At 33.2% G+C, this 27,059-nt stretch overlaps 1 protein-coding gene across 1 annotated transcript in view; it reads left to right on the forward strand.

Moving 5' to 3' along the window:
* CDH9 (cadherin 9) overlaps positions 1-27,059 on the forward strand; it is a 168,196-nt gene that overhangs the window by 49,245 nt on the left and 91,892 nt on the right. Inside the window, exon 2 of the mRNA XM_003809055.5 lies at positions 1,272-1,548. Within this exon, the coding sequence (XP_003809103.1) occupies positions 1,321-1,548 (228 nt within the window). The 5' untranslated portion in view covers positions 1,272-1,320. The remainder of the gene's footprint in view (positions 1-1,271; positions 1,549-27,059) is intronic.

Genomic DNA, 27,059 nt, shown 5'->3' on the forward strand with positions numbered 1-27,059 from the left:
TCCAATTAGAAAAGACTATCAGTTGCTTTTTGAAATTGAAGATTTTATATCTGAATTCAGGAGATATTATCACCCACACAATTTATTCAGGTTGAGGGGGTTTAGTCAGGGTGAAAGAGAAAATGAAAGAGAGAGAGAGAGAGACAGAGAAGAGAGAGAGAATATAATACTCAAGCCCCTAATTCTAGTTTTCATGATAAGGAAATGCCAAACTGCTTCTTTGCTCCTTTTGTTATTTTCTTTTCCACACTTAATTTGATTGTATAACCCAATGACTTTTTTGCCTACTAGTTTGAGATTGATTTCCATTGCTTAATAGATCATAGCCATTATCATCTCACATCTTCTAAATTAAGTATCATACAAATTAAAACCAATTTGATAACAAATAAAACCAATTCTGAAATACCAAGTGAACAATGATTTTCATACAAGAATAATCAACTTATTATATTAACAGGGAGACATTGTTTCAAAATTCTGGATCAGATTATCCTATACATAACATGTGTTATCTAATTTTGCAATATCAACTTTGTATTCTATTTTTTTCTTATTATTTTAGGAAATAAATTTGTTCTTAATTACCATGTAAAATGCTTTTATTTAGAGCGTGTACTCCTCAGTCTCAAATAAATTTGAGTGTCCTACTAGATTAATTGTTGGAAAAAAATAGTTATTGATTGGAAAAGATCGACATGGTGCTAAGTATTGCAAGACACAATCCTAAGTATATTTGGTACCATATAATTTGCCTCGAGGCAACATTTCAACCTGATGGATGAGGAGGATTGTAAAGAGGAAGATAGGGGGCAGAGGAGAAAAAGAGTTTACTAAAAATGATGGATTAATGAGAAGTACTCTTTAAAATATGTAATTTCATACATGTATGTATATGTTAATAAATATTCTACTTTTATTAGTCTTAAGGACTATGGAACATTTGCTGTGATAATTTGTATGCTGTAGAACTTATTTTTCAAAATATTTAGTGTTTTAAATTACAAAAATATTAATATGTATCTGATTGTTTTATAGTAATTTTAAATTAGCTGCTAAATTCCTGTTTAGTCTACTTGAGCTGTATATGTCTTTCTACTTATCTGTGTGATAAATGAGTTTTTCATGACCGTTCACTGATATAGAAATATAATGTATATATAGTACATAATAAAATTTAAATAATGTCTGGAATAAGTATTTCAGTTTACACGTTGTGGGAAAGTGAAACTCAAGCTAATACAGCCATTTTTTTTCTCCTTACTCTTTAGGAAAAACAAACAATACATTGAATTTGACAACCCGCTGAAGTTGCAGATAATGAGGACTTACCATTGTATACCATTATTCATCTGGACCTATATGTTCCATACAGTTGACACCATCCTATTACAAGAAAAACCTAACAGTTATTTATCAAGCAAAAAGATAGTGGGTCTGACAAAAGATGACGGTAAAATGCTACGTCGCACCAAGCGTGGCTGGATGTGGAATCAGTTCTTCTTATTGGAAGAGTACACAGGTACTGACACACAATATGTAGGCAAGGTAAGAATTTTTGTATGAGAAATCTAAAAGCTGAAAGTGACAGCTATTTATTTTTTTCCAGCAACTTTTCTTTTCACTAGTGATTATTAAAAAGTATTTAACTAATTATGTTCTGAAGGTGTGATATTGCAAACTATTTTAGTGGGGAAGAACAAGGAACCATATTTGGGTTCTAAATGTAAATCAATGTCAATAATAAGCGTAAACTACTAAGTCATATGTGGATGGATGTGATTCATTATTAATCAGCTAGATATTATTTAATCATACGTGTATTATCTAAATAAAACTCTCCTTGAGATCTATTGATAAATAGTTTTTCATAATTAGGAATAGTATACTCTGTATGAGAAATAAAGTACTTCTAGATATTTCTATTTCTTAATATCTGCTAGGGTGAGCTTCCTGCTTCCTGCTTGTAATCTAGACAAAAGTGTTTAAGGCAGAAGGATAAAGACAAGATTTAAAAAAATGAGAAAGAAGACACTATCTTTAAGAAGATGTGCTTCTGTGTTAGTAGGAACAAAGTTGCTCATTACCAGACAGAAGCAGACAATAATAGAGAATATGTAACTCCCTTCTTATGTTCAATTTTGAGGAAGCAGGTTCATTGCCTCTCTTTCATTGGTGTTTAGAGACTTCTTTTTCTTTAGCTCATTATCTCTCTAATTTTCTTTTTTTAGTGGCGTGACCTTTCCAACATCCATAATTTTCTATGTATCTATCATCCTTTTCCTTACCAATCACATTCATACTATTCTAAACTCAGGACAATTCATTTGTTAACTATAATTGTTACCAATTTACACCCAATGCTGAGGAATGTTAAAATTTTTACAACAAAACGAACAATTTTAAATACTTGCAGTCTACAGATCATAAATTTATTTATTTTTTGAGTCATGGCATATACGTACTTGGAGAGACTGTAATGGTTTGCATATTGTTTGACTCACTGACAGCACCAGGCACATAAATTAGATCAGGCCAAAAATGAAAAAAAAAAAAAAAAAGAATACAAGTGCCTAATATCACAAATGTCATGCTTGTAGCTTTTAAAACAGGAATACATTTGCTCTGTGAAATTGCCAAAATTTTGATCTAATTCTTCTTTCTGTGTGTGGGCCAATCAAAAGCAGCCTCCTTTATCAGAAGCCTATTATTTTCTCTTCTTTTGAAATTTCTCTTTTCTGGTTCCATAGGTCATGCTCATTCCGCCCCATTCAGTTCCCTTGCTGGTTCCTTTTTGCCTGTTATTTCTTCTCAGGTTAGTCATATGGCATCCTCAGGCATCCCTCATTTAACATCACTTTTCACACTACAGTTAATAACTAACATCAGGAAATTCAAGTTCAGCTAGCAAATGTTTTTTGTCTAAGGACCTGAAATTGCCTTACGATTCTCCAAGGAAGTGTATAAAGGACACATTGAGGTCACAGGGCCTTACAGAATCAGTTTTATCCTTGGAGATTCACAGATACAGAAGAATAGCCACAGATAAAAGAATTGCTCATAATCCTAAGGCAGTTAAGGCGCTACAGCAAGCATTTATTTTAAGCTGAAAACAAAAATACTTCCTCTAAAAATTGAGTGTACATTAATTAATTTCTAAATTGACCACCATTCCTGTTCTCACATTTTAACTATACATTATAGTTTAAAATTTTGTGTGCAATCATGCTTCCTTTTAATTAATTCCATAATCTGTCATAAACAATTACTAAATGTACATGCATAGCTTTAATTACCTTTCATTTTTTTTCATTTTTGTTGGAAAAAAGGCATTTTGGATTTATGCATGGACAAGTTAGGATGTGCGATTTTTTTGCCAATTTATTCTTGACAACGGGGTTATGAACCACAAATGGAACACTCATTATAATATCAGATGTCTGGGGGAAATAAATACAATGAAACCAAAACCACCGTCAACTATTTCTGTGTTTCCAGTAGGAAATAATATGTATATGAAATAGACACCTCAGCAAAATAAAATACTTATACTACTTTTTAAAGAAAAAACTCTTTCTTTTTTTTAATAGGGACTTATCTAAGATATTCCATTACCACATAGCTAGTTCATTATAAAAGTGGGCTGACTTTCAACCACATCTTAGCTTTTACTAACTTATTAAGGGCGTTTACTCTCTCTTTATCCTGCTTTTCTGGCTTTTGACATCACTATTTATTTGCATATATAGTGGCTAACTGGACCCTTAACTCTAAACTTAGTCAAACATATGAGTTCTGATAAGGATTTAACTTCTTGAGCACCTCACAGATTGTCTTTTTGACCACAATGTTTCTGGTCTCCCTGGGTAGACCTCAACCTAGTCTTCCAGGATCCATTGATAGCATCCCCTGTAAAGAAAAGGCCTGTCGTATTCACAACGGACCAGGGTTGGGAAAGGCTAAGTAGCTTCTAATGGGAAGAAATTTACATGGTTTCTTTATAGTTTTATAGAAGCTGGGAATCATAGAAAATGATAGGCACCATATTAATTTACAGGTGCTGTAAAATTGCATGAAATTGGGAAGATATATTTTTAAAGGTTAAAACAAGGGTTTGATCCTGAATTGAGAAGAAGCAGTTTTAGAAAAATAAAATAGTGCAGCAAAATTTAATAAATTATATACATGTATACACACAAACATGCAACTTATAAGATTTAGTCTTAATTGTGACACGTAGTAAATATTATAATTTAGAAGTTGTTTAAACTTGACAACCCTCAGATTCTTGTTGGGTTGATTTACATTGTCATTAAGATTTCTTTAACTCCAAATTTCTGGTCTTTTCTAAGATTTTGGAAAGGCCTGCCATTAGGGACAAGAAGAGCCAGAAATATTTTCATAAATATGTGCATGTGGACAAATCTAAGAAGGTAGAATTGCGTGTATATAGCACAATAAAAGAAAAAAAGAGGCTAGTCTAATAGGATAAAGTTAGACCTTCACTGTGAAAGGTCCAGAATTCTAGGACTGGTTGTTTTTACATACAGCATGAAATGTAAATAATCTGTTAAAAGCCTTTGTACAAATCAGTTATGTTGGGAGCACAGAACTGAAATAATGAGTTTTCTTTCATTGTCAGGATGGATTAGAAGAGTAAGAAAATGAGTTAAGATAATTTTAATAAGGCAATACTGCAGAATTTTTTATGGCATTTCAGACATTTGCAATATAGGAGAGAAGTCAGAAATGTTGGAATAAATAGCAAGTTTTTGTTTTTCGCAATAATGCAATTTGAAATTTGGTTGGTCATTCTTGACTGAAACTATCAGAGATTTACTAATATTGTTTTATGTAATAAGCGAAATGTTGCACTGTTCCCCAAGAAGAAAGAAAAGTCATAATTGTCATCTAGCTTCTCTATAATTTGAAGAGACACTTGTGACTGAATTATTTAGGTAGAATTGCAATACTGCTCAGGAGAGAAATTAAAATAACAAGAAGCATAGCAAATGTCCCTACTATTCTGTTAGAGAATATTTATAGCACTTTATTTTGTTATACATAAGTTCAAAGTCCAGAATAATCCCTGCTTATCGTGGATCAATAATCAATTAACTATATCCCAATTAGTAATGAGACTTGAATAGAATTTACCTATTTGATTTTAATATCTGGTTGTTAAACCACATTTATTTTATGAAGAGAAACCCAATACCCAGACACAGCAGACATAGTATTTATTTTTCACAAGGAATAAAATGGTGTTTATTTTTCACAATTGTGAAGATTCATTTAGTAATTTAGAATATCAACTTAATTGACCATTACATTTTAATTTAAAAATATGTATTTAGCACTTGCTTTGTGCAGAGCAAGGAACGTGGAGCTAATGAGCCATCTATAGGTAGCCACTATTAAATAAGGTATCTTTGTTGCAGAGTTACCTCTCAAGTCTTTATAATTTTAATTTAGAAACTTTTGTTATCCCATTCTGAAATCATGAATGTAATCATAGATTCTAGAGTGGAAAGGGATTTTAACATCGATCGAGCTCTGCCTTCATGGTTACAATTGGTTCATCTGTTACCTAAAACAACAGGAAACACAGTTAACAAAAGAAAAATTGGTAGGAATCTGTTTTATATTTGATTGTGTATCAAAAGGTGGAGTGACACTTTCACGTTTACATATGCTAGTTTGTGCACTAAATATTAATATACAGCTGAAGTATATATAAAATAATGGACTCGAATAGGTAACTTTTTCTTAAGCTTTTCAGGTATGTCAGTTTGATATGTAGAATTAACTGATGGAATATAAATTAGAAATATAAATAGAAATAAAATCTCAAATTTATTTAAAGAGTTTTGATGAGTTGTTACAGTATATCACAGTGTTTTCCAGAATCTAAGTAAAATATGTTTATAAAGGTTTGTAAGTATCATTACTTACAGTGCAGTACATGGAGCAGCTGCTTTTGATTTGTAAATACATTGTATTCCAAAATTCTCTTTATGCATTAGTTGTTTATAACTCAGAACACACACAAAAATTAAACATTATGACTACGCTTTAAGGACAGCATACTGAGGCAAGTTTAGCACTGAATTCTATAAAAGCTCACTGTTAACATATAGCTCCATGTTTTATTTTTCACTGCCAATACTGTGTAATCACTGCTGGAAAACTGCTTTAGCACACTAAACTTATCTTTTCCTTGACTTTATTTATACTTATTTTTGTAATGATCAGCAGCAGTTTATACAATATTTCTTGAATAATCCCAATCTCTAGCACAAAAATACCTCTAGAAAATTAACTGAAATTCACTTAAGTTGAATTCAAATTGTCCGTTAGTATGCTTGGAAATTCCAGCCTATGTTCTATGTCCCCATAACTTCGTAACCTGAGTTCTAGTCAACATGATATTTCTTCTTCCATACACCTGACGTTTTGTTCATCACATCCGCAGACCCCTTCCCAGGGAGTATCTTACCCACTTTTCCATAATCTCATATCTGTTTGTTGTTGTTGTTGTTGTTCACTCTATGTCTTGCCACAACTTCTGTGCACAATCTTACATAAAACCCATTTCATTTTCCCTAGCTAGAATTATCCCTCAAAACTATGAGATCATCTCTTAAAATCTTATTCATAGACCAGGCGCGGTGGCTCACGCCTGCAATCCTAACACTTTGGGAGGCGGAGGCGGGTAAATCACGAGGTCAGGAGTTTGAGACCAGCCTTGCCAAGATGGTGAAACCCCATCTCTACTAAAAAAAAATACAAATATTATCCAGGTGTGGTGGCAGGTGCCTGTAATTCTAGCTACTCGGGAGGCTGAGGCAGGAGAATCACTTGAACCCAGGAAGCGGAGGTTGCAGTGAGCCAGTGAGCCAGTGAGCCGAGATCGCGCCACTGGACTCTGGCCTGGGTGATGGAGCAAGACTCCATCTCCAAAAAAAAAACAAACAAACAAAAAAACAAAAAAACTTATTCATAGCACAAGTTGAATTATTTGGATACACCTTCTACATTGTCTCCTAGTTTCTGTGACATTTGGGCTTTCACTCTGTGTTGGATTTCTTTCCCCAAATTTTTGACAATATAGGTTTACTCAAAATTAATATTCAGCTACTATTTTAAAAATCTTTATTCTTTATTAACCTGAATCCTGAGAAATTGACATTATGAAAAATAGAAAAAGCAGAGAAAATTTTATAGAAATATATTCCCTTTTCCTGACAAATGGTACATCAAAGTCAAACTTCCTCTTTGCTGTTCTTCTGATTCCTTTCCTATATTTCCATTATATTGGAGGGTTCTCATAACTGTGAAGCCATTTAAAAAATATTAAGTGTGGTAGAAAATGGTTCTTAATATGGCTACCAAGTTGTATGTTTAATTTTGTTTTACACTTCCACCACTGATTTCAGTGTTTTTGAACTACTTCTAATATTCCAACATGTTCTTCCTCATCTTCTAAACTTGCACATGATCAAATCCACCTTTATATATACACCCATCAATAAGGAAGGAAGGGAGGAAGGGTGGGAGGGAGGGAAAAACTTGCAGATGATCGAATCCACCTTTATATACTCATCAGGAAGGACGAGACGGAGGGAGGGAAACAACAAGTGACAGAAGTGACATTATCTTCAGAAGGGTATGGAGAGAGGGATGGGGAGAATTATTTATGTACAAGGCTATAAATGATGATGATGATGATGTCATTATAAAAGCAGTATGTGCTCCCTGTTAAAAACCAGGAACATAAAATTTAAAAATAATTTTAAAAAACCTAAGATATTTATGATGATTTCACTAAGACGAGGGTAAGTTGTCTAAATATTTTTCTACCTATTTGTTGGTTTTATTTTTAACACTGTTGATTTTCTATTGTTTTTATACCTGTTTTATCTTGCTTTCCCTGTCAATGCTACATTTTGGCATACTGTTAAAATGTTAGTATTAGCCATGTCATATTATGTCATATATAAAATCATAAAAATTTAAAAATTTTCCACACATTTTGTTTAGACTCTCTGGTTTTATACATGCAAGCATGTATAAAAACATGATCCACCTGCCTCCGCCTCCCAAATTTTCTACCTGATATTTTTAGTACAGTTGGTTCTCCATATATGTGGATTCCACATATGTTTATTCAACCAACAGTAGACTGAAAATATTCAGAGAAAAATAAAGGATTGTTGCACCTTTAGTGAAAATGTACAGACTTCTTTTTCTTGTCATTACTCCCTAAACAATATAGTATAACAATTGTTTACATTGCATTTAGAGGGTATTAGGTATTATAAGTAATCTAGAAATGATTTTAAGTAAACAGAATGATGTGCATTGGTTAAATGTAAATTCTGCACCATTTTATATAGGGACTTGAGCATTTGCACATTTTGGTATCTGCAGGGATTCCTGGAACCAATCACCCACGGATACCAAGGGATGATTATGTACTATAAATTATCCTTTTTAAGGCTAGATTACTGGAGGGAGAATTCTCAAAATTGAAATATACGAATAATTTTAAAGTTTTGGGTACATATTAGCCAATGGCATTTCAAAAATTTATACCTCTTCTCTTCCACCAACAAAAAACCAATGTACCGACATGGGGCGTTAGTTATGCTAGATATTTGTCTGGTTGGGACTGTATTTTAATGTGAAATTTAGCCCTGTGTAATATTATGGTTCAATTAATTTTGAAAAAACTGAGCACCTACAGCGTGGAACACTATCTTAAGTCCTAGAAATCATAGTAAATAAGATTAATTGGTCCTTATCTTAAAGAATTTCTCTATTATAAATGCAATGCTATTATTGCTCATTGCTGTGAGAAAGACCTGCTAATAGCCTCAGTTCAGAAAAAGTAGACATTTTTTCTTCTGACTCAATAGACTGAATTCCTAATACATAAACTGTATTTAGCTTAATTTTGCACTAGAATCATCTCCAAATTAATAAAGTATGCATGTTTGTTTGTTTAGAAACTACCATGTTTCCTTTTTCTGATGACCAGACATTTGTACCAGATAATCACAAATATTGCAACTGTACTCAAGCAAATCTTTTATAATTTCTGCATTATAAATCCTAATAACTGATATTAAGAGTCTTATAGCTGCAGTGGTGGTGTTTATGGAAAAAATGCCAGGGAAATATTGTGAAAATATCTAAATTTCTTTAAACATTTTTTTCAGGTAATTGGGGTCACTTTAGGTAGACAATTGAGTATACACTTAGTAAAATTTACTCAGTAAATATTCTAATTCATAGCCAGAATTTCCTAGGAAGGTGATTACTAATTCATCATATCATAAATTTATGTTAAAAACAGAAGCATAAAAAAGTGTTAAATAATAATGAATAAGTGAGTGACTAGGCAAATCTAAGAAGAGGTCTTTTTTTTCTACAAAAAGAGAAAATATTTGTACATGACTATTTTGTGAAACTTCCAACTTCCTCAATATTTTCCAATAACAAATGTTTCTCTTGAAAAACTATAATAATATTCTCCCACAAATTTTTTAGAAAAACTGCATTTTAAAACTACTTTGGTAAATGTTTCTTATATACTTGAATGTTTATTACATACTTGCTGGGTATAGTATTCTTAGGAAAAGAATTTTAGGAAAAATGTAACAATGTTCAGTTCTCTAGCATTCCATATTTTGTGTCTCCATATTTAAATTCTTCCTGGGAGTAAGAGTTTTAAATGCTCCATTTAAAAATTTTTCTCTTTACCACTGTCATTTTTTTCTCATTTACTTTAATGCAGTTATTAGGTACATATCTAATGATCTTTCTTTATATTTCTGATTAAATATTTCATCATTATGAATACCACCCTTTATCTGTGATAATACCACTTACTTGAGGTTAACTTTGCCTCCTAAGAATTTACCCACACAACTTTTCTCATGAATGTGCTTGTGTGGTTTATCTTTTATCATTCTCTTGCTCTCAGCCTTTCTGTATAAGTCTATTAAAAATCCAGCTGTAAGGATTTATTGTCATATAAAGGGCTCAGAGTTGGTTTATTCTTTTTACGCAATCTGACAATATTTGGCATTTAATTGGCTTAAACCCATTCATATATAATGCCATTATTGATATATTTGGATTTAAGTCTGCCGTTTTCTTGTTTTCTCTTCCCCCCAGTTGTTCTTTATAACTTTATTTCTGTTTTTTTATTTTTTTCTATCATCTTTTGGAACAATTAATCATTTTTTTAAACATCTATGTTTATGCTCTTTATTGGCTATTCTTGGCTATATTTCTTTGTGTTTTTATGTTTTTAGTCTGTATTTAAGGCATCTCAGGATTCATTATTAATTTGTTACAGTATAAATTGAATTAATAGTGTATATTTTAGCATATAATACACTCATCTTACAATAGTATAATTTATCTTGCAAGACTTTGTTCTATTTTTGTCATATATTTTTCTTATATATATTGTAAACTGCATAATGCATTGTTAATGTTTATTATTAAACAATTCGTTATTTATTTTAAAACTTTTAGAAATAAAGATAATCTTTTCTATTAATTTATATAAATATGTCTAGTCAGTGCTTTTTATTCTTATCTATAGTTCAGAATTTCTGTGTGACATCATTTCCCTTCAACTTGAAGGATTCTTTCAGCATTACTTGTAGTGTGGGTCTGCTGGAAACAAGTTTTCTTAGCTTTTCGTTAATAGAAATATCTTTATTTCATTTTCATTTTTGAAAAATATTTTAACTGGATATAGAACCATGGATTAATCCGACAGTTTATTTTCCTTTTAGCACTTAAAATTGTTGTTACATTGTATTGTGAATTATATTACTTTTAATCAAAAGTTAGCCGTTATTCTTATTGTTGCTGCCCTATATGTAATATGTATGTTTTTCTGGCTGCTTTTAAAGTTCTATTTATATCTTTGCTTTCAGTATTCTTAATTTGATACCTATCTCTGTTTTTTTTCTTTTTAATCCTGTTTGGAATTCACTGGCCTCCTTAGATCAGTGAGTTGTTTTCATCGGATTTTAAAATTAAATGAGCATTTTAAAAAAAAGTTATTTTTGTGGCCACTATCTCTTCCTTTTAGAAACTTCAAATACAAGTATAAAATACTTTAGGGCATTTCGTATCGTCCCATAGTTGGAAACTATTTTTGGTTAATATAATATTGTCTCTGTGCTTAAATTTGGAAAATTTATTTTCAGATTTATTGTTTCTTATGTTTCTGTGTCTAATCTACCATTATACATTTTTAATTCAGTTATTATAATTTCAGTTCTGGGTTTCCTTTATTATCTGTTAGAATATTTACATATTTTATGGCATTTCTCATGTACTTCCCATTATTTTAGTATTCTCTATAAATTCTTCAATATATTGATGTCAATTATTTATAAGTCTTTGTCCCATTAAATTCAATATCAGGGTCTTCTTCAAGTCTATTTCTATTCACTATCTTTTTTTTATTATGTGTTAGAGTGTTTCTGTTTTTTCACTCTCTACAAAGCTTAGATTATATACTAGACATTGTGATTAACACATTACAGAAATTCTATTATCTTGCTTTAAAGAGTGTCGAGTTTCGTCCCAGCAGGAAGTAAAATTGCACTGGATGCTACTTTGATCCTGTGTAGGTTTGGTTTTAGAAATTTCTAGGCAGACTATTATTTTGTTTATTCCCTGAGTCCTGTAGTGTAACGCTTCTTAGTACAGTTTCCTTACTCTTAAGTTATTACTCTACTAATGTTTCACTGGAAACCCCAAAGTGTTTACCAAGCACATCTACTTAAAAGGAACTTGAATTTTAAACTCTTCTCAGTATCTGAAGTGCTTCAAATGTCTCTGAGTTCTTACTTGTGTCTTACTGTATACATGTTCAGTTTAGGTGTCATGCATGCGTATGCCAATTTTAGGGCTACCTCCTCTGTGGCTTCCTCCATTCCTGGATCTTTCTCCTTTCAATTGTTAACCAATATGGCAGCCTTGAATCCTGACCCTTAATTCTTAAACTTCATATTTTACATGACACATGAAATGAAGTATTCCCTCAAGGAAATTAATGTAGAATTCTTTTTATCCTCTATTTGCTTGTAATCTTTCCAGTCTTTGTTTGCTCCTGGTTATTATTTAGTGCCATATATATATATATATATACGTATATATATATGTGTATATATACGTATATATATATGTATATATATACGTATATATGTATATATGTATATATATGTATATGTATATATACACACACACACATATATCTCTATCTAAAATTTTAATATACTTTGTAGAATGTTACTTATTGTTATTGAAAACAAAAGTGTCAATTATATTTGATGTCAATACCAAACTGCCTTAATTATTGAGGCATTATGGTTTTATTTGTCTGTCTGGTCATGTAAGCTCCCCAATTGTAGTCCTCCTTTAGAAGATCACTGTGACTTTCAAAGTCCTTTAGATTTTCATAAAATTATCTTGTCAGTTTCCATTAGTCTGTGAAACTGTTTGAGAGTAAAGAAACTAACATGAAATGCCTATTTAAGAAAATGTATAATCTTGCATTGAATTTTGAATTTAAGTTAGAAATTGACATAATGGCATTACTAGAACAATGGGCATATTTGAAGATGGACTGTTTCTTCTAATGTGGAATATAATTCTATTGTTAAAATTATTTAATTTAAATGTATAATAATACTATGATTATATTAGACTATTTCCTTGTTCTTAGAGTATAGATTCTGAAATCTTCATTTAGTGGTATAAACAAATAATATATCGGCAAATAAGAGACAGTAATTTTAGTAAATATAATACATACAATAATACAGATAACAAAATATTTTATGCTTACTAATATGTATAAATTGATAAGAAAAACATAAGAGAAGATATAAATTAAAGCAAAAAGGCTTAATAGATAATTCACAAAAGATGATATCCAAGTGGCCAGTATGCATAATAAGATGTTCAACAATTAAAAAATGCTAGAAACATAAAAGGAAGCAATATATGGAGAAATCAAATATGCATAAAAATTAGAAGGCTACTTGAGCTCAGGAGTTCAAGACCAGCCTGTGCAACATGGCAAAACCTCATCTTTACCCAAAAATACACAAAATTAGCCTGGTGTGGTGTCCTGCGCCTGTGGTCTGAGCTCTTCGGGAGGCTGAGGTGGGAGGATTGCTTGAGCCTGGGAAGCAGAAGTTGCCATCAGCCAAGATCGCACCGCTGCACACTAACCTGGGTGAGACCCTGTCTCAAATAACAAAACAAACAAACAAAAAATTAGAGGACTGTAAAATAACCTAAAGATTAAATGTTATCACAATCAATATGCCTGTGTATTTTTGGTAACTTAACATTTTTCAATCTTATAGGAGGGTCACTCAAATTCTGCCAACTTCTGTATACTCTTTAGCCAGATTCACTGATTATCAATATTTCATCCAATCTGTTTCATCACTATTTCTGTTCATATAGAGTTTATGTTAAGGTAGAAATAGTTCAGGTTTGTCATTACATCTAGAACTTGCCCCTGCTTGAGATATACAGAACTTTTGAAGCACTCTCAAATTCACACTAACTTGGTGGAGGATTGAACTCCAATTTCTTTTTCCTCCTCATTAAATTTCTGTTTATGTCCTTAGATTTCTTGCCAACATTTTGTACTAAGTGACTTGGATTTCTGTCTTGTGCATGTGAAGTTTACACAACAACAAAACAGTTGGGCATTTTAAAAAGAGACCTGGAGGTTCCACTCTCTGAGACCCCTCTCTAAGATTGTGCCTTCCAATTTCTTACCACTGTCTCAGGCTCAAACGCTAACCTCGGTCTCCTCAGCACAATAATATTGCTTCTCTCTGTTTGAGCTCTATCTATACAGTCTCTACTACCCATAACTGGGAATTACCCTCAGAGGGAAAGCCTGGTTATGATATAGGCTATAAGAAGCTTAAATTAAGGCCATAAATTTTGCAGTTCTTCCTCTTTGGTTGGTGGCCAGTGTCAATAAATTTTTGTCTATCTGTATATTTGTTTGTTTGGGTCAGACTTTCTTAATAATCCTCAATGGCTATATCTGTCCAACACAACAACTTTGTGAAGACAAAAACCTGAACACCAGGATTGCTTTTGAGAAACACAGCACAATGTGAATATGCATGTGTCACACTAAGGCTTATAATATTGTAGTATTTAAAAAATTTTCAAATGTGCTAAGTCAAAATAAACTCTCTTGTTGTTTACCCCAAAGTTATAGTTACTATTTCAGGTTCATGTTTCAATTCATTAGGTAGAGAGTTTTATATCATAGGTGGTAGTATGACTCATTCTCTTATTTCAATATGTCACTCTTAAGAATAAGACTTTGTATATTTTGAGGTGCTCCAGCATGTTAAGAAACATGAGAGTTCAATGCTTCCTTATTGGGAAATAATTCAGACCTTCAAATTGGAATCTGCTTTGGCGGTATGTAAATATTTTCTGTCACTTCTTGTCTAGATCTTGCAAGTCTATTTGAGAGTCACATCCCTTCTCTTCTGGTAACAATGTCTCAAGTGGCTGTGAAATCAAGAAGTAGCTTCCCTTCTTTCCAGGGCAATTCTGTGAGCACTTCCACTCACATGTCAATCAGAAAGTGAGGGCAGATGTCAAAGGTCATAGTCAGCCTTTATTTTGTAAACTTTCTGTTCTTTTATTCTATTATATGTATATAACAGATATGGGGCTAAGGGTGGGGAAAATGGAGAGCTGTTGGTCAAAGGGTCAAAACTGTTAGTGATAGGATGGATAGATTCTAGAGATCAAATGTACAGCATGGTGACTACAGTTACAATACTCTGTTGTATACTTGAAATTTGCGAAGAGAGTAGATATTGTTTTCTCAATACACACACACACACACACAAAAGGGTAACTATATGAGGTGATGGATATGTTAATTAGGTTAAGTGTGCTCACTTCATAATTTATATGTATATCAAAACATCATATTATACACCTTAAGTAGATATATTTTGTATTTGTCATTTGTATACCTCAATAAATCTTGAAAAAACCAAAATAAATTAACACTCACTTCACTGTTTTGTCTTTTGTATTTTATAAAAATACTCCCATCAATATCCATTCAGACAAGTTTATTCCTGAAACTATAGAAGCCTCACCAGCCAGTTCAGTGCCTGGCACACATTTACACTCAATTCATTGTTGATTTTAATCTAGGTTCTTTGAGCACAGGACTATAACATTCTTTATCACTATTGTAATCATGGCACTGATTAAACACAAGATAGGAGATCTCAAATGAACAGGCGAATATCTTTCAAACCTATAGAACTGCTTTGCTGGAATTCTACAAAGATAAAAAAAAGGACCTATCATGTTTCTTTTAGTTATTTGTCTTCATAAGTACAAGCTCATTATTTTGCTTGCTATAGATGGCCTTTTTTAACTTCTTTCTTTTCTATTTTTTTTTAGATGGAGTCTCACTCAGCTGCCCTGGCTGAAGTGCAGTGGCGCAATCTCACCTCACTGCAACCACTGTCTCCCAGGTTCAAGCGATTCTCTAGTCTCAGCCTCCTGAGTAGCTGGGAATACAGGCACCCACTATCATGCCCGTCTAATTTTTGTGTTTTAGTAGAGACGAGGTTTCACCATGTTAGCTAGGCTGGTCTTGAACTCCTGATCTCAGGTGATCTGCCTGCCTTGGCCTCCCAAAGTGTTAGGATTACAGATGTGAGCCATCACACCCGGCCATAGACAGCCTTTTCTTAACATGAATAAATGATCTTAACAAATAGAGCAGAGCAAGAAAAAAGTAAGTTTTAAAATATACTATGCAAGATAATTAAAATGGGGGCATATTAAAAAGCCTAGACATTACATATTGTTTTGTTGATGTTTCACTGCATTTTAAAATATAAAAATGCATTGTAAACACTGTTTTGAACCTTAAATGTGTTCATCATATTAAAAAAGAAAATGAGATAATAACACAAAAAGAAAGAAAATCCATTCAAATAAATATTTATTAACATGGGCTCCCTAACATGTATCAGGGCAGAGAGCGAGACACTCGAATTGGTGAAATTTCTTCTAGTTGGAATTACTCAAAAAGCTTTGGCCATGGAAGAGGTTGAAATTGACGAATAGTATTATATAATTACATGTTTGCAATAAATTTAAATTCGGTCTTGAATTTCAAGTAACAACATCAGTTGTTAATATGTCTTGTGCTGCTAATCTTCAAGGAACATCTTTTGTAAAAAAAACAAAAAAAACAAAATAAAATAGATACTAAAAAGGGGATTGTAAGCTAATGCACAAAAGAAAATGATACGTTGATGCAATCAGGTACCTAGTGGGACCTTCCAGAGGCTAAACAGACCATTGTGGCTCAAGTTTTCCAATTTCTTAGGTCATTAACTGAAGTCATAATATAGATCTGGTATAGAGAGCACATTCAGTAGTCAATTTTAGAGCTCCAGTAATCAATTTAAAGCCCCACTGATACCCAGTGATCAGATATTGCTTCCAAGTCAGATAAAAATCTAAGTTTAAGACTAAGCATGGTGGCTCACCCCTGTATTACCAGCACTTTGGGAGGCCGAGGCGGGCAGATCACGAGGTCAGGAGTTCGAGACCAGCCTGGTCAACATAGTGAAACCCCATCTCTACTAAAAATACAAAAATTAGCTGAGCGTGGTAGCGCACGCTTGTAGTCGCAGCTACTTGGAAGGCTGAGGCAGGAGAATCGCTTGAACCTGGGAGGCGGAGGTTACAGTGAGCTGAGATCGTGCCACTGCACTCTAGCCTGGGTGACAGAGCGAGACTTCATCTCAAAAAAAAAAAAAAAAAAAATCTGAGTTTACTATTACTTTGCTACAGTTAGCAGCATCAAGATTAAGTGTCATCATTCTCACATCTTAGTTTCTTCCTCCTACCCACAATCTGCAACTAAAGTGCAGGAGCAGAGGACTTTTTTCAGTGTTTGACCATATGTTGTTAAAGCCTGGTAGAAATTGTTTTAATATTTCATGTCACAGGACCGCTGAAAAGCATCCAGTAGAGAAAGTACAGTTGATCCTTTAACGACACTGATTTAACTGCGTATGTCCACTTGTAGGCAGACTTTTCACCCAAACTCAGATTGAAAAGTGGGAAGAGAAATCCTTATATAGGGAGGGCTGACATTTTTGGCTGAGTTTTCTTTTGTGGGGGGGTTCCACAGGGCCAATGGCAGAACGTGAGTATTCTCAGATTTTGATATACATGGGTTTCCTGAAACTCAGCCCCCACATATACTGAGGGACAACTGTATAAGAAAAATAGTTTCCAGAAAAACAGATGCATTGAGCTTATTATTGATGTCTCTGCCTTTTTTGTGACTCCTGTGATTAATCTGGTTCTTTTGATTTCTCTTCCAAACTCCAAAATATGGTTGCATATTAGTTGCTGCTGACAGCCGTCAATCTTTCAATGTTTCCAGTTGACTTTCTTATATTAGACCCCTAACTGGTCTTATTACATCTGGTTTCCTTTTCCCCTTTGAAATAAGTTTTTTATCCTGTTACTACAGTACGTTTTCCCTAAATTACATATCACAATGTTATCCTCCTCAAAGATTTTAATGACTCTTGCATAGGGAAAATGCTCGAATACATCTAGATTGCCATTCTTTTAAAACCTTTAAAATAGGACATTCACTACTATTAACCCCTAATCACACCAATATTTAATTTACCATTTAATCACTTCACTTTCCCAGTTTATTCATACCTTCCATTTTATTCTATGAATAGTAAATCCTGTTGAGATTTAAAAGGTGTTCATCTGATGTCACTTTTTATGAGCCATTTTCTCACCTGCCGGTCAGTGGTTGCTGTCTCTGTGTTCTGTTATTATATATTTTATAGTGTTTTTATATTTTCTTATCACATAGGTGTGTGTGTGTGTGTGTGTGTGTATTTTAATGTACTTGTGTGCAGGCTGTGAAAAGAAAAATTACCTAACCCCCTTATGTTTCCTATCCCCTTAGCACGCTGCAGGCATGTATACACACACATGCACAGAAACCCATTTGTTAGATCAGTACAAACAGATTTCATTGTAAAGAGATTAAACTTCAGAAGCAAATATCCTAAAGCAAATCCTACATTTCAGCCATGTAGTTGATTTTAGCAACATATACAAATAAAATGTTGCAAGATAATGATTCACTCAATTCTTTTTCTACTGTAGTTCTTATATTTAGTGAATTTTATACATTGAGAGCACAATGGATTACTTAATGCTGATCCTACTAAGCAGGTATTTCGCTAAAGTTGGAATGAAATAGTGAGAGTGAAAATACATTTCTGTAGTTAGCACTCCCCAGAGTGTAAAAATTGCCTCTTGAAAATGATGTGTTCAAGGCTAAAACCTTTGTTTGTATTCTATGAGATATAATATGACCGATGAGTGAATCCTAATTTTCTCTCATGCCATTTCACTCCTGGTAATGCGTGCTTCATCTTGACCATTTTCATGGTGAATAATGCTGGAATCATAAAGTACACATTCTCTTTTCTGACTTTCTGGTCAAGGCTAGAAGTAGAGGCTCCCATTTTAGCTTTGCATAAAGCTGAAAAGAAGCAGAGTTTGCATTTATGTCAAAAGGAACTTAATAGGACAAAAGGTAGCTGAAATGTGGGAATTGTGATAAGAATGGCCCCTTCTATGTCAGAAGCATTTCTAATGTTTTTACTGCTAACATTCTTTTCCCCTCTATGGATCAGAAAATTTAGAGGAAATGAGAGTTTATGTTGGTATTCAACTTGAATTATATGTGAACATCCCAGGACCATTCTTACTATATTTACACTAGACATTTGAATCACTGTAGGACCTGCAAGTTTTATAAGAAAAATCATCTATTTATATTTATACAGGCATACAGGTCAAGGTCAGTTTTGCAAAATGAGATTTTTTTTTAAGAAAATAAATGAGGTCTAGCCTATGTAAATATATGGAAAAACATTCAGTGAAGGCAGAGCAATGAAGGTTCGGATTGCAATTGCATAAATTCCAAGGGATAGTCAATTATTCTATCAAACTTCTTTGGAGTTGTTGCAATCATTTAGCTATTTTCTATGCTTATTTTAGGTTAACAAGTCAGCTAAATAGGATGTAACTTGAACAATAAAGCTTGATCATGAAGCAACAATATATTGGGAGAAACATTTATACAATACATGAAATCATGTCAATCATGTGTATGTGTATATATAGATGCAGTGAGGTTGTTTTTCTTCACATTTCTCATGTTAGGTAAATTGTTAGAAAACTATAGATAAACCTAATAGGATTGTTCTTTACTGTAAAATAACGTGACTCATGGTCATTTCTTTACATAGCTACTTGAAAAAAGAATTGATCAGAAAGAACAATAAGATCAATAACTATAATTTACACTGTATATATGAAGGGGAAAATGAATAAATATTTAGTTTGGTGACACTTTCATAAAAGCAACACAAAATAGATTCATGTTAAATATTATAATTCGGTATTTTTAAAGTATTTTAATTATATTCATTAACTATTAATTTAATAACTATATTTAACTTAATTACACCATTATATTTAACTTAATTGGATTCATTAATCTCATAACTATATTGCTAACTTTGCTACAACTTAAGAATATAAAAATAAACCTTCTAGACTTAAAATTGGTTTTGGTATAAAGAAGTATTGAGAATAAGATGACTCAGGGTCAGTTGCATGGGTGTATATATGTGTGTATATATATTATATATATATATTTGCACATATGCACTCACAGACATACACACACGTTACACACATTTTTTTTAACTAGCCAGTAAAATCAGCAAAGGACAAGGAAAATGAACATCTAAGATCTTTGATGACAATTTTCAATAAAACAAGGAAAAGAGAATCAACAGAATTAATGAACATTGATATCAGGGAAAAAAGCTTGTGAGTTACTGAAGTATCAATACCAGTGCAATCAAACTATACAGCTATGGATTAAATATGTTAGTTTTAAGCCCTTCTCTGTGACATTTCAGTTTCACAACAAATATTTACAAGAATCTTAGAGTCCAGTGGCATTGAGAGCAGGAACATATTAACAAAGGAAAACATAATTTTATTTCAAAACCTACAAAAATAGGCTCCTTAATTTTGCCTTATTTCCATGTTTCAATTTATCACACTGATTTTTCAAACATTTGAAATGATCATCATCATTTTCTGATCAATTAACATATGAACAGATTTTTGGCTTCACTCACAATGACAATAATAACATTAAAATAATAGTGAAATGTAGTTCTTCTCCAATCAGTCTTGTAAAATAAAGGAATTTAATGCTTGGCAGGGGATTATGAAGTACATTTTAGCTAGAGTATCCAAAAATAACAAAACATAAAATAATAGTTTATACTTTGGACAATTCTCCAACTACAGATTTATTCAGCGGATATATTCTTAGATATATGTGAAAATACATGTACAAGAATATCCATTATTGTACTCAATAAAATAGCTAATGATAATAACAAAGGAACCTCCTATCAGTTCATTGAAGATTGTTTAAAAAGAATGAAAAATTTCTTCACTGTGGAAAATGAATATATAGAACTACATAAATGATATGAGGATCTTTCTGAGATAAATTGTTTAGTAAAAAGAAAAGTGCAAGGGATTTGAGGTTTTAGGAGGGCAAAAGTCAGCTAATAAATACATATTTATAACCTCTGATATATCAGACTGTGTGTTTCAGTTCAGTGAGGTGAGGACAGATGGGATCAATTGTATTAACTTTGCATTATATACATGTTTAGTATCTTAATTATTTACCATATTTGCATATTGCTTTTATATTAAGGAACAGTACTAATACTTCTATCCATTTTGAAGGCATGAAAATGGTTTAAATACGGCCCCATCTCCCTCTTTGAATTCTAGAAGCTTCCCTTGCCAAAGATTTGCCCCCCAACCATACTGAAATGCTTATTATATTAATATCATACCATGCTTCTCATACTTCCTGGGATTTTCTAATTTGTTGATTTTTAAATGCCATGGACTGTCTCCACCCATTTGGCTTACCATTTACTTGAGATAATAACTATTCATTTTTAAAAATGTACCCTCAGCACTTTGAGAGGCCAAGGTGGGTGGATCTCCTGAGGTCAAGAGTTCAAGACCGGCCTGGCCAACATGATGAAACACCGTCTCTACTAAAAATACAAAAATCAGCTGGGTGTGGTGATGCGCTCCTGTAGTCCCAGCTACTCAGGAGGCTGAGGCTGGAGAATCGCTTGAACCTGAGATGTGGAGGTTGTAGTGAGCTGAGATTGTGCCACTGCACTCCAGCCTGGGCAACAGAGCGAGACTCTGTCTCAAAAAAAATAAAAATAAAAATACCTCAGACACCATCAATTCCAGAAACGTTTCCCTGTAATCGTCTCTGGATTTCTTCTCTTTCCTGAATTTATTTCTGTATATACTTTAGTAATAGCACTCTGTAGTTCTTTTGTTTGGATGTTTGACATCCAACTAATATGTGAATTCCATTAAATTAATTTTTGTGTTATCTCTGCAAATATAATGTAGAGCATAGTTACTAAAATACAATAGGTTCTAAAACGTTTAATAAATGATGATGCAAAACAGATTATGATATTCTAAAATATGTACATACTGTGGCTCATGTCTGCAATCATAGCATTTTGGGAGGCAGAGATGAGAGAATCGCTTGAGGCCAAGAGTTCAAGACCAGCCTGGGCAACATAGGAAGACTCCATCTCTGCAAAAAATTTTAAAAAAGAAAAAGTTAGCCAGACATAGTGGCACCTGACATCTGTAGTCCCAGCTACTTGGGAGGCTGAGGTGGGAGGCTTGCTTGAGCCCAGGAATTTGCTGTTACAGTGAGCTATGGTTGTGCCACTATACTCCAGCCTGGGTGACAGAGGAAGACCTAGCATTGAAAAAAAAAAAGGTGTAAAAAATTGATGTTCACAGGAATGCTTGTAACTTAAAATAGGATGTTGTGAGTACATCTAGAATGTAAGCTCCATTCATCAGGCATTTTTATTTGTGTGGCTTATTGCTATATTTCTAGTATCTAAAAAAGTACCTAGAATATATTTTGATAGTTAATAAGTGAATACGTTCATAAATACTCTTTCTGAGGAGACTGGTAATTACAGTAATTAAATAACTTTTCTAACAATATTAACTTAAAATTACTTTAAATTTGGATTGATATAATTTTAATTTCCAGAGGAGTAATCCAGGCAGAAGTCCAATAGACTCCTGGTCCTGAAACTCATGAGCAAGTCTACTGTTTTAGAAAAACTTAGATAAATATAGTGTTTGATGACACTGGTGGGAATTAAATTACCAGAGCAACAAGTTTGGGAGGAAAAGAGAAAAGGATAGAAGAAAAGACAAGCCAGGTGCAGTGGCTCATGCCTGCAATCCCAGCATTTCGGGAGGTATAGGCAGGAGGATCACTTGAGCCTAGCAATTTAAGACCAACCTGGGAAAGGTAGTGAGAACCTGTATCCACAAAAAAATAAAATAAAATAAAAATAAAATAAAAAATTAGCCAGGCGTGGTGTGGCATGTATGTGGTCCCAGCTACTTGGAAGGCTGAGGTGAGAGGATCGCTTAAGCTTGGGAGATCCAGGCTGCAACGAGCTGTGATCTCACCACTGCACTCCAGCCTGGGCAACAGAGTGAGATCCTGTCACAAAATAAATAAATAAATAAATACACTTAAAAAAATTTTTAAAAGCAGAGAGAAGATGAGACACAAGTAGACAATGGAAGAAATGACAAGTCAATAGAAGATAGACTGACCACTGAGGATTTATGTTCGGGGAGCAGAAAAAGAACTAGTAATTCCTAAAAGAGCATAAGAAGTGAAGATGAGAAGAGGGTATAAGGGAATCAGAAGAATGTAATATCACAGAGCTTAAGCAAGAATAATTTGCTATAAATGTGTGTTATTCATTTAACTAGACGAAGATAAATATTGAGTTTGTTAACTCTGAAAGAACATTTTACTGTTGTGAGTAGAAGGCAAATTGTGAAGAAATCTCTAAGGAGTACTAGAAGAAAACTTGAAGAAAGCTAATAGAGACACCTCATTTATTGTAGGAAAAGGAAAAAGGAAAAAAAATGATGCTTTAGGTTACAACCATGCAAATAAAGTATTTTTATTATTTGCAAATATAATTACAAGAGATTGGGTGACCTGTGTTCAGAAGAATAGTTTGAATAATGGTTGCAATTTAGATTGATTGTTCCCTGGGAGGCAGATGTTGAGGCCGAGATTTGCATGAGGGAGTTTTATTAGAGTCTTCTTGGAACAAGACCTGTGAGGCACTGCAGGGGTCAGGACTGGACAGAGAGAGAAGTCAAAATGTAATACACTTGCCAGAGCCAATCTCATGAGGAACTTCAGGGCTGGAATTGCTTTACAGAGCTGCCCCAAATTTAGACACGGAGACCAGCCCTTTGCATCCTGAATCAATCAGCCAGTGGATATGAGGAACTCCAGGGCAGGGCTTGGGTGAAATGGCTCCCTTTCCCTCAGCGGCAATGACTGAAGAGAAGCACAACAGTGAAGCTGGGGAAATAAGTGCCTAGTTCAGAAAGGGAGCTCAGGTTGATTAGAACACACAGGTTTATAGCCTCAAATTTCCATTGTGAAAAATACTGTATGATATAACATAAGTTCATCAAAAAGTTGGATGTGATTATTCAACATTTTCAATGCTTGTGAAAGTAGAAAGCGTTTTCCTTTCTATTCTGTATTTTCATAGACTAATTTAATGTGTATGAGTTTGATGTTTTTTGCTATCACTGTTGCAATGCTTGTGAATCTGTTCTATATACATCTTGGGGCAAAAACGGACCAAAGTAATCTAGTACTCTGGCTCTTACTGTCACTCTGTGTTCTTCATTTCTTGGGTAAAACCCAGAAATGATCAAATAATTAGGCTAAAATAATTAATGTAGTTTCTAGTTGTCCAATTTTTGTTTCCTGTTCATAAAGCTCATAAATGTATCACCAGCTGTTAAAGAGAAATATTTATTATTATTATTATTAAGACAGAGTCTCACTCTGTCATCCACGCTGGATTCCAATGGCATGATCTCCACTCACTGTAACCTCTGCCTCTCAGGTTCAAGTGATTCTCCTGCCTCAGCCTCCCGAGTAGCTGCGATTACAGGCACCCGCCACCACGCCTGACTAATTTTTGTATTATTACTAGAGATGGGGTTTCACTATGTTGGCCAGGCAGGTTGTGAACTCCTGACCTCAGGTAATCTGCCCACCTCAGCCTCCCAAAGTGCTGGGATTACAGGTGCAAGCTACTGTGCCCAGCCAGAAATATTTTATTTTAAGGATGAAATACAAGAAGCTATTTAATAGATTTGGCCTGTGTAAATATCATTATTAACGGCATGTGAGTGTTTTAATTTTAAAAGATTTCATTTTTTGATAGAATAACTTAATTGTTCTGTTAAGAGGGAATATTTCAGGAAAATGATATTCTGAAAGTCTTGTAGTAATTGATGAATCTACTCAGCGTCTGTCCCTTGTAAAATCAGTAAGAGACCAATAAGAATAAAAGTTAGTAGTTGGAAGTTTTTACCACAGACATAAGCATTTGAAATTTGCTAAATTAAGAGCTGTTTTAATTATTTTTAAGGGAAAAATAATTCCAGATGCTTAAGTATAACAGTATATAGAAAAGGTGTTTAGAAAAGGTGTTAGATTCATGAAAGCAAAATCAAACACCACATGTTCTCACTCATAAGCGGGAGATGAACAATGAGAACACATGGACACAAGGAGGGGAAACTCACACACTGGGGCCTGTTGGGGGGTGGTGGGGGTGGGGCAGGTGGGATAGCATTAGGAGAATTATCTAATGTAATGAAGAGTTGATGGGTGCAGCAAACCAACATGGCAAGTGTATACCTATGTAACAAACCTGCACGTTGTCCAAAAATACCCCAGAACTTAAAGTATAACAATAAAAAAAAGGGCTTCAAGATAATGCACTCATAGTGCTAGGTTTATGAGTGGTGATGAAACTGCATGCTAAGTCTTTCATATAATAAATACGATCTCCTACAACACAATAAAAACTGCATATAGGTTGGTTGGTTCATTGGTTGGTTGAGTGGAAATTTAGTAGTACTACTACTACCATTCAATCGACACACTTAATTTTTCTGAGAAAAGAGATATAACAACAGATGATTTATAGGTGTACACATTTTATGATTTTACATTCTACTCATTCATTGAGAAAGGACACACCATAACTCAGTGAAGCAAATTCTTAGAGAGTAGAAACAACTGTTTCTTTTTGGTGGTCTTAGAAACCTGGCTTTAGTGAAATATAGAATTGAAAAATATTTCCCCATGTTCTACCATGAATGCGTGTGCTTGTGTGTGTGTGTGTGTGTGTGTGTGTATTAATCAGCATAGAGTCTTGCTTTCTACTGAATGTAAGTTTTGTGAAGATAAGAGTCTTTTCTTGAACAAAACAATAAAGTATAAAACAGTATGAGAGCTTTATTATAGAGCCTGTGAAAATACCCTTCACAATATTTTATTATATTTAACATGAACACTCATATTTTCTTTTTTATTTTATGGAAAATTTTAATGTTAAATCTGCCTTGGACCTCACATATAATTTGGTAAAAGCTCTTTAAGTTAGAAACATAGATTAATTGTCTTTTCTAAGATCATAGTAGTCTTGTGAAAGCTTTTCAAACTCCATATCAGTGTTATTTCTTTCTATTAACCTATACATTCCAATTAAAGATACATTTTCCCCCTTATTTTGTGATTCAATTAACATTCATCCAGTTTCCTAATCTCTGGGAATTACATCATAATATCCATTGAAATGATGTGTCTTTTTTTTTAAAGAAGGCCAAAGGCATAATCACCAATGTGCACTAATGTTCGCAGAATATAAGGTAAGGGTCCATTTGAATTTGTGCTCATTTTTCTAGGAAAAATATACAAAATAATGAAGTAAAATCTCCCAAGTTTCTCTATCTCAGAACCTTTTGAAAGAAGGTCAATGGTGGCTATTATTTTATTTACTCACTTATGTATTCATTTGGTGCTAATTTTACAACTTTTCAATCAGTTATAAAAAATGTTCTCGATGGGCTCAAATATCCACAATAAACAATTGCTATCATCATAAACCAAAACAGATATAATTGGCATTCGATACCTTTATAATTAACTCTATTTTCTATATACATTTTGAGAGTCTAAGACATAATTGACTTACACAAAATCAACTAAAAACTAGTCCAATTTAGCACCTCAAAGGGGACTAGAGCCAGAAGCTAGATCCCCTGCTATCCTTCCAGGAGGTACATTATTTTACTGTTTTTACTGCACTGCCTTTATATTTTCCTCCAGGCAAAACTAGCACTGTTTCTCTAAAAGGACAATGGTCTAAGTGCATGTTTTATTACCGTTATTTCTATGTGATTAATTCTAATGCGATTTAATAAGTTCTGGTTAATAATAACTCAGTATTTATCTGCATATAATAATTGTTTTTGAACTTGTTTAATGCTAACATGGGTTACTTTTTAACATTCTTTTATAGTTTTATAAAACCACTGTGAAGGTAAATGTGTTCAAGAGAATAAATTTTTCTGTAGGAAAATATATTGAGTTGGTTATCAGGAGGGTTCCTTTTATTAAGAAAATTTTGGTTTAAAAATTGATAAACTAATTAGAGAATGACATCTTGAGGAGGTGAGCAGGATTTAAACCAACAAAAAATAGTTAAAATGAGAAACGTTATTTTTATCTGACGGGAAGGCAGCGCAACAGAAGAGAACAGAACACATGTACTCTAGAACTTAAAGTATAATAAAATAAAATAAAATAAAAAGAAGACTACAGTGACAGAAGACTGTCACCTCTTTCTGTGGAGAGGCATGAG

This window comes from Pan paniscus, chromosome 4 (genome assembly GCF_029289425.2).
Source record: "Pan paniscus chromosome 4, NHGRI_mPanPan1-v2.0_pri, whole genome shotgun sequence".
NCBI lineage: Eukaryota > Metazoa > Chordata > Mammalia > Primates > Hominidae > Pan > Pan paniscus.